The 12830-nt window shown below is 48.9% G+C and overlaps 1 protein-coding gene across 1 annotated transcript in view; it reads left to right on the top strand.

Moving 5' to 3' along the window:
- Positions 1 to 12830, top strand: part of GOT1L1 (glutamic-oxaloacetic transaminase 1 like 1) — a 61682-nt gene that overhangs the window by 36830 nt on the left and 12022 nt on the right. The window contains exons 6-7 of the mRNA XM_029601774.1: positions 2960 to 3110; positions 4313 to 4478. Of these exons, the coding sequence (XP_029457634.1) occupies positions 2960 to 3110; positions 4313 to 4478 (317 nt within the window). The remainder of the gene's footprint in view (positions 1 to 2959; positions 3111 to 4312; positions 4479 to 12830) is intronic.

Here is a 12830-nt window from a genome sequence, read left to right as displayed (position 1 = left end):
AGTAATTATCTGCTGTGAATCTTAGACATAAGATGGTAGCTTAGACACAAAAGGATCCAGGAAAAAATCCACAAATTATGACAAGGGCTCTAGGAGAGATCCTCTGCCCAACACTATAGGCCTTCCAGGTGGATTGGAAATATCCTTGTGTATCTTAGGCAAGATGTAAAATAATGGCACCATAGGTTGTCGTCTGATCAGAAAAGAAGCTTCCTTTATCAGTGAGAAAACCCTCTTGGTTTGAATACTGTCTGGCTTGAATACTGACAAGATGGGCTCCTGATGAAGCTTCTTAAGTGAAACTTCGGCCGTGGTTGAGCCGCTTAAAAGTTCCGTTAGCAGTCTGACCATGCGAAGAAATGTTTACAATGCTCTAATAAACAAAGACATTGTTTAAAACCGCAAATGATTGAGAAGACCTGGCGATCTCCTTTAATGTAAGAGATATGCTGTCTGGCTTGCTGATGCGGTTTTAATAATTATTCATATTAACCGTATCTCTTTAGTTGATTAGCCTATGGGTAAGCATTAGAATTGATTGAAATAGTTTTTTGATCCCCCTTTTTTATGATAGAGAGATACACATGCCAGAAATTATATTCAAAGGTAATGAATCAGCAGAACTGAATCAAATCTCATGTATCTGCTGGATGTAATAGGGCAAACTAACAAACTAAAGAATAGCAAATCACTTGGACCAGATAGGTGCTGAGAGCTGAAAACTGAAAAATGGAATTACAGACATGCTATCAGTAATTTGTAAACTATCATTAAAATTGTCTATGGTACCTGAAGATTGGTACCAATGGAATGTCAATTTTTAAAAAAGGATACAGGGATGATGCAGGAAACTACAGACCAGTGAGTCTGAGGTCTGTTCTAGGCAAAATGGTAGAACAAAATTGCTGAACATATAGATAGGCATAGTTTAATGGGACAAAGCCAAGATGGATTTAGCCAAGGGAAGTCTTGCCTCACCAATCTGCTACATTTCTTTTAAGGTATAAATAAACATTTGAATAAAAGTGAGCCAGTTGATATGGTATATCTGGATTTCCAGAAAGAATTTGACAAATTCCCTCATGCGAAACTTCTTAGGAAATTAAAAAGTCAAAAGGGTATAAACTCAACAGAGTTAGTCCAGAGGACACTACTAAAATGGTCAATGGTCTTCATTTTAAAGTATATGAGCAAAGGCCTAAACATGTATACCCTAGAGGGAAAGAGGAGATATGATAGAAATGTAAATACTTCAAAGGAATAAATGCACGGGGGAGGGGGCAGCACCTTCAGTGGAAAAGAGGCTTTGGAACGATGGAGGTAATGGGATAAGGATTAAAGAAGTTAGACCAGTGGTCCCCAAACCTGTCCTGGAGGGCCACCAGCCAGTCGGGTTTTTGGGATATCCTCAATGAATATGCATGAGAGAAAATTTGCATGCACTGCCTCCATAACATGCAAATTTTCTTTCATGCATATTCATTGTGGATATCCCAAAATCCGGATTGGCTGGTGGCCCTCCAGGACAGGTTTGGGGACCACTGAGTTAGACTCAGGAGTAAATCTAAGGTTATATTTCTTTACAGAAAGGGTGATGGATGCATGGAGCAACTTCCATGTGGAGGAGGTGGACACAAGGACTAGATCAGAATTCAAGAAAACATGGGGCAAGCACAGAGGATCTGAGGGAGAGGAAGGGACTATAAAGCTGAACAGGAGATGTGGATGGGAAGACTGGATGGGCCATATGGCCTTTACTTGCTCTCATGTTCAATGCTTAGGGGTAGATTTTCAGACGAGCGCGAATAGCCTACTTTTGTTTGCGCTCCAGGCGCAAACAAAAGTACGCTGGATTTTAGTAGATACGCGCGTAGTCGCGCGTATCGGCTAAAATCCTGGATCGGCGCGCGCAAGGCTATCGATTTCGTATAGCCTGCGCGCGCCGAGCCGCGCAGCCTACCCCCGTTCCCTCCTAGGCCGCTCCGAAATCGGAGCGGCCTAGAAGGGAACTTTCCTTTACCCTCCCCTCACCTTCCCCTCCCTTCCCCTACCTAACCCACCCGCCCGGCCCTGTCTAAACCCCCATCCTACCTTTGTCGGGGGATTTACGCCTCCCGGAGGGAGGCATAAATCCCCGCGCGCGAGCGGGACTCCTGCGCGCCGGGCCGCGACCTGGGGGCGGGTACGGAGGGCGCGGCCACGCCCCCGGGCCGTAGCCACGCCCCCGTACCCGCCCCCAAAACGCTGCCGACACGCCCCCGAAACGCCGCGACGACCGGGCCCGCCCCCCCGACACGCCCCCGACACGCCCCCCTCCGAGAACCCCGGGACTTACGCGAGTCCCGGGCTCTGCGCGCGCCGGGAGGCCTATGTAAAATAGGCTTCCCGGCGCGCAGGGCCCTGCTCGCGTAAATCCGCCCGGTTTTGGGCGGATTTACGCGAGCAGGGCTCTGAAAATCCGCCCCTTTATGTGTAGAGGTGTCTCTAATGGTGTCTTGATCAGACCAGTTCACCTAAATGTTAAAAAGAAGCTTGACATGATGATAAAACCAGGAAAGCAGGCCAAACCAGGCCACAGGTTCTTGTGGCCTGGTTTGGCCTCTGTTGGAAACAGGATGCTGGGCTTGATGGACCCTTGGTCTGACCCAGCATGGCAATTTCTTATGTTCTTATGTTCTTAGGGTTTCTTTGGCCATTTAAATGGTCATAAACCAGGTTCTTCCTTTCCCCGTCTCCTCATTGGCTATGTACTGGGCTGTATTAATGGGTCCAAATGAGTTAGTGTCCTTTTATGGTTTTAAGAGTCGGGTTAGAATATCAGAGCCTGACAGTTTTCCTCTCACCATGAATTTGGGAATATTTAACTGGGTGAAAGCAGCTGACCTGAAGTCACTGGCACACAACATATGTTCACACTTCTCATGGCTGATGCTTGTATTTTCTCCTGCATGTGTTTCAGAAAAAGAAGCTCTTTCCTTTCTTTCACCTGTCTGCCCAGGGACTTGCCTCCGGGGACCTGGACAGAGACGTCCTGCCCTTCCGCTTCTTCATTGAGCAGGGTTTCGAGCTCTTCTGTGCTCAGTCATTTTCCAAAAACTTTGGACTTTACGGTACGTCGGCAGTGTCTCGGTGCCTGGTACTGAAAGAAAATGGAAACTTTGCCCATTGCTTGCTGTAAGGGGGGGGGGGGGTGCTAGTGGCAGAAAGGGGCTCAGAACCTTGTACCATGAAGAATACCAAGGTGCACCCTGCAGCACCTGAAAATTACTCATGAACAGATTGTGAGCTTTAAAGAGAAGGAGCTGTCTTTTATGTGCATTTGTGCAGTGCTGGATATGTCTCGTGATGCTAGAGAAATAATTAGTAGTAGTAACAGACCTGACAGTCCCTTGCAAATCTTTGGGAGCAGCTACTTTCGGAACAGTATTGTACATAAACCGAGAAATGATTGGTCAATTCTCTGCATCTACTATGATGTCATTTATGATAGTATAGCCAATGAACCAATCAGATTTCATGCGTGATTGTGTGTTTGGATTGTGGGTCATCGTTTTGAACACGAATTCTCTTAAGAGTGCATGGGGACTATTTCAAAACTGTAAAACGTAACAGCTTAAAGTTAAGAAGTGTTTTATGCACACAAGTTGAATATACTGTACCTCTTTCTCACATGTACTTTGGGATTCTTGCACAGGGCCCAATGGATGCAGCTTTCTCTTAAGAGAATAACTCTTTCCCAGGCTCCAATCTTGTGTACAGTGGTAAATAAGAACAGCCTTTTCAGCCGCTGTAACTGATTGACAATCTGCAGGGACCAGGCCCCCCAGTTCCCCTAGTGGTGGTTGCCAATAGTGTAAGTGTAACAGCTCTGCCATACACAGAAAGGGAAGTACCAGATGCATAGCATGAATGGACTGAAAAGGAGGTCACAACTTCTGGAAGCAATAGAAGGAGCCAAAACATCAAGGTCAGGAACAAGCAGGCATTATAATCCCTGCCCAAGAGAGTTTACAGTCTTAACCTGTAAGTTAAACATCTATAGTGGAACTGTTAAACTGGAGCCAAATATATTTTCCTTACCACAAAAGTGCACCTAAAAAAGAGGTAAAAATGCAAAAGATATTTGATCGGAGTTATCAAGGGAAGGTTTCTCATAGACACAGAATAGGAAAAAAGAAAAGAAAAAACAAGTCCACCGGAATCAGCAGACTTGTCCTTAAAAAGGTTACCCTTAGTACAATTAAATTCTGCTGTATTCAGCTGTTCCTTTCAGTTCCTGAAGGTGTCTGAGTTGGTTCTTTTCTACTTGCAGAGAAAAGTGTTGGCAATCTTATTGTGGTAGCAAAAAACAACAAGACCCTCCTCAGTATTCGCTCTCAACTGGAAATAATTATACGACTGGCATGGTGGAGCCCACCGGCCCTGGGAGCTCGGATTGTGGCCACAGTGCTCAACAACCCAGCAATTCTCGCCGAGTGGTAAGGAAGCTCTGGGATGCAGAATAAAGACTAAAGAGCTGATCCAGAACCCTTGTCCTGTGGCTAGTCATCAACAAGTTACAGGTCATAAGGGTTAGCTGGAGAAAACCCTGGTTTTACCCTATTGTATCTATAGACTTTCAGATCCATTCTTTCTGGGTGAAATTGCAACCTCAAGTCCAGGGAAACATGGGGAGCAAAACTCAGGACTGGCTCAATCTGTCTTTGAAAACCTGGATTGGACCCTACCTGAGGTTGTCTTTCCCCTTTGAAGCTAGCTGCTCTGTAACTACCGTAGCAGAAGCAAAGGTTATGAAGAGAGGGTAGAGCAGAAACTGGAAAAGGTACAGAGAAGGGCAATACAAATAATAAAGAAATGATCAGAAAGGTTGCACAGATGAAGGCTCTTCAGCTTGAAGAAGAGAGGAGTGAGAGGGGATATGATGGAGGTTTATAAAAGTATGAGTGATGTGGAACAGGTAAATAGGAAATAGTTATTTATCCTTTCCAACAGTACTAAGACTAAGGGAACAGTCCATGAAATTAGCAGGTAGCAGATTAAAACAAATTGAAGAAAGCGTTTTTTCACTCAATGCACAATCAAGCTGTGGAATTTGTTGCTGGAGGACATGGTTAAGGCATCTGGCCTAGCTGGGTTTAAAAGGGTTTGGATAAGTTCCTGGAGGAAAAGTCCACAAACTATTTGTAGCCAGGTGGACTCAGGGAAACCCACTGCTTACTCCTGGGAGTGAGCATCAAGGAACTGAATCTAATTTTTGGTAGGGATGTGCTTTCATTTAAAACTAAATTTCCTGTTTGCTTTAATTTTGTTGTGGAAATGAAACAAACATTCATTTGTTTTGATTTATTTTCAAATGGCCATGCGCGCATGTTATAAAATTGGGGGTCAGCACGCACAAGGGGGTGCACTGGGATTTACATGCATAGAGCTTTTAAAATCCGGCCCACAGAGTCTGCCTTGTTACAGTTTCCAGTTCAGATTTTGCCTGCACATTTCTATTATGAGATTTCTATTTTGCATTTGGTGAGGCTCTGTCTGTGTTCTGCATGTGTTTCTGTTAGCATGCGGTTTCTATGTAAAGATCTTAGCAGCCCAGCTTATTCTGTTTTCCCAATAGGAGATGTATTGGTGTTTTAAGGCCTGATGTAATATTTGCAGTGTTGCCTTTTTCAATAGGTAGGAATTAGAGATGTGAATCGTGTGATCGATCGTCTTAACGATCGATTTCGGCTGGGAGGGGGAGGGAATCGGATCGTCGCCGTTTGGGTTTTTAAAATATCGTGAAAATCGTGAAAATCGTGTAAATCGAAAACCGGCACACTAAAACATCCCTAAAACCCACCCCGACCCTTTAAAATAAATCCCCCACCCTCCCGAACCCCCCCAAAATGCCTTAAATTACCTGGGGTCCAGAGGAAGGGTCCCGGTGTGATCTTTTACTCTCGGACCTCCGGTGCTTGTAGAAATGGCGCCGGCGCTACCTTTGCCTTGTCATATGACAGATCAAAGGTAGCGCCGGCGCCATTTTGTTTTTTGTCCCCCGAGGTCAGGAGCGTAGGAGATCGCTCCCGGACCCCCACTGGACCCCCAGGGACTTTTGGCCAGCTTGGGGGGGCCTCCTGACCCCCACAAGACTTGCCAAAAGTCCAGTGGGGGTTCGGAACGACCTCCTGCAGTCGAATCGTGTTGTCTATGGCCGGCGCCATTTTGCGCCGCCATTTTGCGCAAAATGGCGCCGGTCGTAGACAACACGATTCGACTGCAGGAGGTCGTTCCGAACCCCCACTGGACTTTTGGCAAGTCTTGTGGGGGTCAGGAGGCCCCCCCAAGCTGGCCAAAAGTCCCTGGGGGTCCAGCGGGGGTCCGGGAGCGATCTCCTGCCGCGAATCGTTTTTCCGTACGGAAAAACCAAAGGTAGTGCCGGCGCCATTTCTACAAGCACCGGAGGTCCGAGAGTGGAAGATCACAGCGGGACCCTTCCTCTGGACCCCAGGTCATTTAAGGCATTTTGGGGGGGTTCGGGAGGGTGGGGGATTTATTTTAAAGGGTCGGGGTGGGTTTTAGGGTTTTTTTAGTGTGCCGGTTTTCCCGCCCTCCCCTTTCCCCTCCCCCTTCCCCCGATTTACGATTTTTTGACAATAAATCGGGGGAATTGTTATTGTATCGCGGCTCTAACGATTTTTGACGATTTAAAATATATCGGACGATATTTTAAATTGTCAAAAAACGATTCACATCCCTAGTAGGAATGTGCTAGCAATTAATGCTGTTTTGGTATGGGAGGTATGTAATTGAAATTCAGTTTATTCATGGCTCTCTGAGGGCCGAGCCTATACCTAATATGTATTACAGTAGGCCTAATACCATATGAATTCCAAATATCTTTTTTGCAGGATTTTCTGGTTGACACCACAGTTATGCATGCAATAAAAATAATAAGCATGACTTTGTAAGTGATATTTTTACCTCAGAATGTCCTTTATCATGTAAAATCTGTTATTATAAATGCAGAATTTTTATTGAGGGGGGTGGAGCACCAGGCTGTAAGGTTTGCCTAGGACTCCTAATACCCTCGCACTGGCTCTAGGAGCTAGTATGCCAGTCTTGCTTGATTTTTTTTTTTACTTGCATCCTGAAGCATTCTGGTACTTGAAATTCTTCCAACCTTTGCATTTGCCTATTATGTACTTTTCTCAGAGGCCTTTTAACCCAAATCTGATTGCAGAGGAGTATCACATATAGCGCCAGAACCAAGGAGAGAGTGTATAATGGTAGTCCATGGGATAAAAGTCCTTCTCTGGCTAATTATGCATGAAGACACACATGAGCAATGAAAAGAAATTGTTACGGCTATGGCTGCTGTGCAACTGCCTCACCACCAGGGGCCCCTCAAGAGCTTGCTCTCCTGGCAGGTCCAATCTGCACTTGTCAGCTGCTCTATGTCCCGGACCGTCTTTATAACCCTGCCTACCCAAGACCAGTGCTTCGGCATTGAGCTCGTTTGGGCTCCCTGCTCTAGCCTCTCCTGCTACCTTGCCTTCGGGTTTCTGCCTTGCTGTGTAGCACTAGGGCTTCTACCTTGCTACCTAGCCGTGTTGCCTTCGGGCTTCTGTCTTGTTATGTAGCCTTTGGGCTTATGTGTTTTGTGTTCAGTGTTAGTGCTGTCCTGGTTTGTCTGTCTGTTCATTGTCAGTCTGTCTTCTCCAGGTTCCCTCAGTTTCAGTTCACACATACTCACAGTCTATATCACTCTTACCTGCACTCTGCTCCTGTGTTCTGACCATCTTTACCTGCACTCACTTCCATACATACCTCCATGCTGCTTATGTGTATCAAGCTCACCCTTACCTCCACGCACCTTGTATCAGAGACTCCCTCAGCCTGCATAGAATTCCCTCTAACCAGCACCCAGCTACAATCCAGCTCCACAGGGTCCAGTCAGCACCAGCTACAATCCAGCTCCACAGGTTCCAGCCAGCACCCAGCTACAATCCAGCTCCACAGGTTCCAGCCAGCACTCAGCTACAATCCAGCTCCACAGGGTCCAGTCAGCACCAGCTACAATCCAGCTCCACAGGTTCCAGTCAGCACCCAGCTACAATCCAGCTCCACAGATTCCAGTCAGCACCAGCTACAATCCAGCTCCACGGGTTCCAGTCAGCACCCAGCTACAATCCAGCTCCACAGGTTCCAGTCAGCACCAGCTACAATCCAGCTCCACGGGTTCCAGTCAGCACCAGCTACAATCCAGCTCCTCAGGTTCCAGCCAGCACCCAGCTACAATCCAGCTCCACAGGTTCCAGTCAGCACCAGCTACAATCCCGCTCCACAGGTTCCAGCCAGCACTCAGCTACAATCCAGCTCCTCAGGTTCCAGCCAGCACCCAGCTACAATCCAGCTCCACAGGTTCCAGCCAGCACCAGCTACAATCCAGCTCCACAGGTTCCAGTCAGCACCCAGCTACAATCCAGCTCCACAGGTTCCAGTCAGCACCCAGCTACAATCCAGCTCCTCAGGTTCCAGCCAGCACCAGCTACAATCCAGCTCCACAGGTTCCAGTCAGCACCCAGTTACAATCCAGCTCCACAGGTTCCAGTCAGCACCCAGTTACAATCCAGCTCCACAGGTTCCAGTCAGCACCCAGCTACAATCCAGCTCCACAGGTTCCAGTCAGCACCCAGCTACAATCCAGCTCCTCAGGTTCCAGCCAGCACCAGCTACAATCCAGCTCCACAGGTTCCAGTCAGCACCCAGCTACAATCCAGCTCCTCAGGTTCCAGCCAGCACCAGCTACAATCCAGCTCCACAGGTTCCAGCCAGCACTCAGCTACAATCCAGCTCCACAGGTTCCAGCCAGCACTCAGCTACAATCCAGCTCCTCAGGTTCCAGCCAGCACCAGCTACAATCCAGCTCCACAGGTTCCAGCCAGCACCAGCTACAATCCAGCTCCACAGGTTCCAGTCAGCACCCAGCTACAATCCAGCTCCACAGGTTCCAGTCAGCACCCAGCTACAATCCAGCTCCTCAGGTTCCAGCCAGCACCAGCTACAATCCAGCTCCACAGGTTCCAGCCAGCACCCAGCTACAATCCAGCTCCTCAGGTTCCAGCCAGCACCAGCTACAATCCAGCTCCTCAGGTTCCAGTCAGCACCCAGCTACAATCCAGCTCCTCAGGTTCCAGCCAGCACCAGCTACAATCCAGCTCCTCAGGTTCCAGCCAGCACCAGCCTCCTTGCCAGCCAGTACTCTGCTCCACAGGTTCCAGTCATCACCCAGTACTATTCACTCCTGCTTCTCTCCACCCAGGGGCACCCCTGCAGGTGGTGTTCTCTACATCTAAATGTAACAGTATGCCGAAGACATCCACCTTCGGAGGGAGAGATAGGACTCTGTATCTTTCAGGTGAGTCTCCACAATTTTTTTTTCTTGTCCATTCTGTCAGACCCTGAATTACACAAGTTACCAGAACTGTCTGGCATGTCAACTCCCTGACCAAGAACACTGGGCATGTAATATCTGTCAAAGAAAAAATGTGTCAGTTTACCAAACATGTTTAAACTGCAACTCACCTAGACCGGGATGGTGGAAATGTCCTTGTATACCCAGTCTGTTACCTCCAGGCAAACCTTGTCCTCTTTGCACTGCTACAGGTCCAGTTGTTTCACAGGAAAACTCAGCCAGCTTAATTAGTCCTTACTCTGTTTCTAGCCCCACTAATAAAGTGGTTATTACAGGTAGTTTGTGGCTAGAAAAGCCTAGAACTCACTTGCTCAAGGAGGCTCCTGTAACTTCCATATTACAACCCCAGAAACAAAAGCAGAGAGAGCTAATTAAACCTTGCAGAGCTCTGTCTTCCACAGCTGCAGGTCAATCACAATTAACGAATTGTGTTTCAAGGCATTCCAGAGCTGCCTGTTCCTTCAAGAAGCTGCAAATCCACACTTCAGGACCAGGGAACCATGACTTAGGCCTAAGAATCCATCTCTGTTTACCAACTCCTCAGCAGTCCAGTCTTTAGACTCCTTTTGCTCCATCACACTTCCTCTCACAACTGGTAAACAATCAATAACAGACTCCATTACCCTGCCGCCCGAGCCTGCTGCGTCGCCTCGAGAGGGGCCAGAGTCTGCCGTGCAACCCCAGGAGGGGTCCGAGCCTGCTGCGTCGCTTCGAGAGGGGTCCGAGCCTGTCATGCAACCCCAGGAGGGGTCCGAGCCTGCCGTGCAACCCCAGGAGGGGTCAGAGTCTGCCACCTTGCCCCAGGAGGGGTTATGGTCTGCTTTGCCACCCCAGGAAGGGGTACAATTCATCACATCACCCCAGGAGGGGTTTGAGACTGCTTGGTCACCCCAGGAGGGGTTTGAGCCCTCCACATCAGCTCTGAAAGACGTTGAGCCCACCTCACTACCCCAGGAGGGGAATGACCCTGCCACGGTAATTCAGGAGGGGCTGGAAATTGCCATGCCACCCCAAGAGAGATCTAACCTTGCTGTTATTCAGTACCCCCTGCAGAGTTGGGACCCAGAAGGAGGGGGAGGCATTGGGGGGGGGGGGGGGTACTGCTATGGCTGCTGTGCAACCGCCTCACCACCAGGGGTCCCTCAAGAGCTTGCTCTCCTGGCTGGTCCAATCTGCCCTTGTCAGCTGCTCTATGTCCCGGACCGTCTTTATAACCCTGCCTACCCAAGACTCCAGTGCTTCGGCATTGAGCTCGTTTGGGCTCCCTGCTCTAGCCTCTCCTGCTACCTTGCCTTCGGGTTTCTGCCCTGCTGCCTTGCCTTTTGGGCTGCTGCCTTGCTTTTTGGGCTTCTGCCTTGCTGTGTAGCACTAGGGCTTCTACCTTGCTACCTAGCCTTGTAGCCTTCGGGCTTCTGTCTTGTTGTGTAGCCTTCGGGCTTATGTGTTTTGTGTTCAGTGTTAGTGCTGTCCTGGTTTGTCTGTCTGTTCATTGTCAGTCTGTCTTCCCCAGGTTCCCTCAGTTTCAGTTCACACATACTCACAGTCTATATCACTCTTACCTGCACACTAACCTGTATCCACTCTTACCTGCACTCTGCTCCTGTGTTCTGACCATCTTTACCTGCACTCACTTCCATACATACCTCCATGCTGCTTATGTGTATCAAGCTCACCCTTACCTCCACGCACCTTGTATCAGAGACTTCCTCAGCCTGCATAGAATTCCCTCTAACCAGCACCCAGGTACAATCCAGCTCCACAGGTTCCAGTCAGCACCAGCTACAATCCAGCTCCACAGGTTCCAGCCAGCACCAGCTACAATCCAGCTCCACAGGTTCCAGCCAGCACCCAGCTACAATCCAGCTCCACAGGTTCCAGTCAGCACCAGCTACAATCCAGCTCCACAGGTTCCAGTCAGCACCCAGCTACAATCCAGCTCCACAGGTTCCAGCCAGCACCAGCTACAATCCAGCTCCACAGGTTCCAGCCAGCACCCAGCTACAATCCAGCTCCACAGGTTCCAGCCAGCACCCAGCTACAATCCAGCTCCACAGGTTCCAGTCAGCATCCAGCTCCATAGGTTCCAGTCAGCACCCAGCTACAATCCAGCTCCACAGGTTCCAGCCAGCCCCAGCCTCCTTGCCAGCCAGTACTCTGCTCCACAGGTTCCAGTCAGCACCAGCTGCAATCCAGCTCCACAGGTTCCAGTCAGCACCCAGCTACAATCCAGCTCCACAGGTTCCAGCCAGCACCCAGCTACAATCCAGCTCCACAGGTTCCAGCCAGCACCCAGCTACAATCCAGCTCCACAGGTTCCAGCCAGCACCCAGCTACAATCCAGCTCCACTGGTTCCAGTCAGCACCAGCTACAATCCAGCTCCACAGGTTCCAGCCAGCCCCAGCCTCCTTGCCAGCCAGTACTCTGCTCCACAGGTTCCAGTCATCACCCAGTACTATTCATTCCTGCTTCTCTCCACCCAGGGCACCCCTGCAGGTGGTGTTCTCTACATCTGACCACTGCCTAAACGTAACAGAAATGCTATGTCTTTTGGACAGACCAGCCAAACAAAGTAGGTGGAAACCCAAAATCACTGATATACTTCAGTAACAGTAGTAGTGACTGGGAAAAAGTTAAAGTCCACAAAACTCAGATAGCTATTCAAAGAGATGTTTTATTCATTTATAGATGATAACATCTTAATGAATCATGTTCATGGTCCCCCAACATGGTCTGTGTTATGTTTAAATGTGTCGAAGGACCATCCCTCAATATAGTTGTTACAGGGGCTTATTGATAAGATCAAGGCAAAGTTTATTATCAACAAAGTAACTTCGATGAGGAGAAATGTGCTGCCCTGGTCCCAAAGAAATTAAGGGAAGAGAGCTTTTGGAGAGACCACCCATATACTGTTACGATCCCCCCTGTTGCTGCGCTACAGGAGGTATCTTACCTTCCCTCCGGAGGCCGCTTCGAGGCCAGGGCCTCGCCTGTGCACCATCCAGGACTTGCTCCAGGGCCTGGGAGGCCTAGCTGTTCCTAAGGCCTGCCTGTGGCTTGCTTGGCTGCGTTTGGACTTCCTGTTCGGCCACGCCCTTCTCCCTAGGGGCCGGCCTGCAGCTCTCCGCCTCAGTTATAGGGCCAGCAAGGGGCGGTCCTGGCAAACTCCTCCCAGGGAGTTGCCTACATCCTGCAGTATAAAAGGACTCTCATTTCACTTGCTACTTGCCTTCGGATTAGCCTTACACATTGCTGTTTCCTGTCTGCTGATCCAGGTCCTCTGTGGTCTGCATTGCTTTGATGGTGCCTTGTCCTGTCTCTGCCTTGATGTCTGCTCCTGATGTTTCCTGATCCAGTTCTGGTTGTTCTGCC

Source organism: Rhinatrema bivittatum, chromosome 5 (assembly GCF_901001135.1).
Source record: "Rhinatrema bivittatum chromosome 5, aRhiBiv1.1, whole genome shotgun sequence".
NCBI classification, from domain to species: Eukaryota; Metazoa; Chordata; class Amphibia; order Gymnophiona; family Rhinatrematidae; genus Rhinatrema; species Rhinatrema bivittatum.
This window is presented reverse-complemented; position numbering and strand designations above follow the sequence as displayed.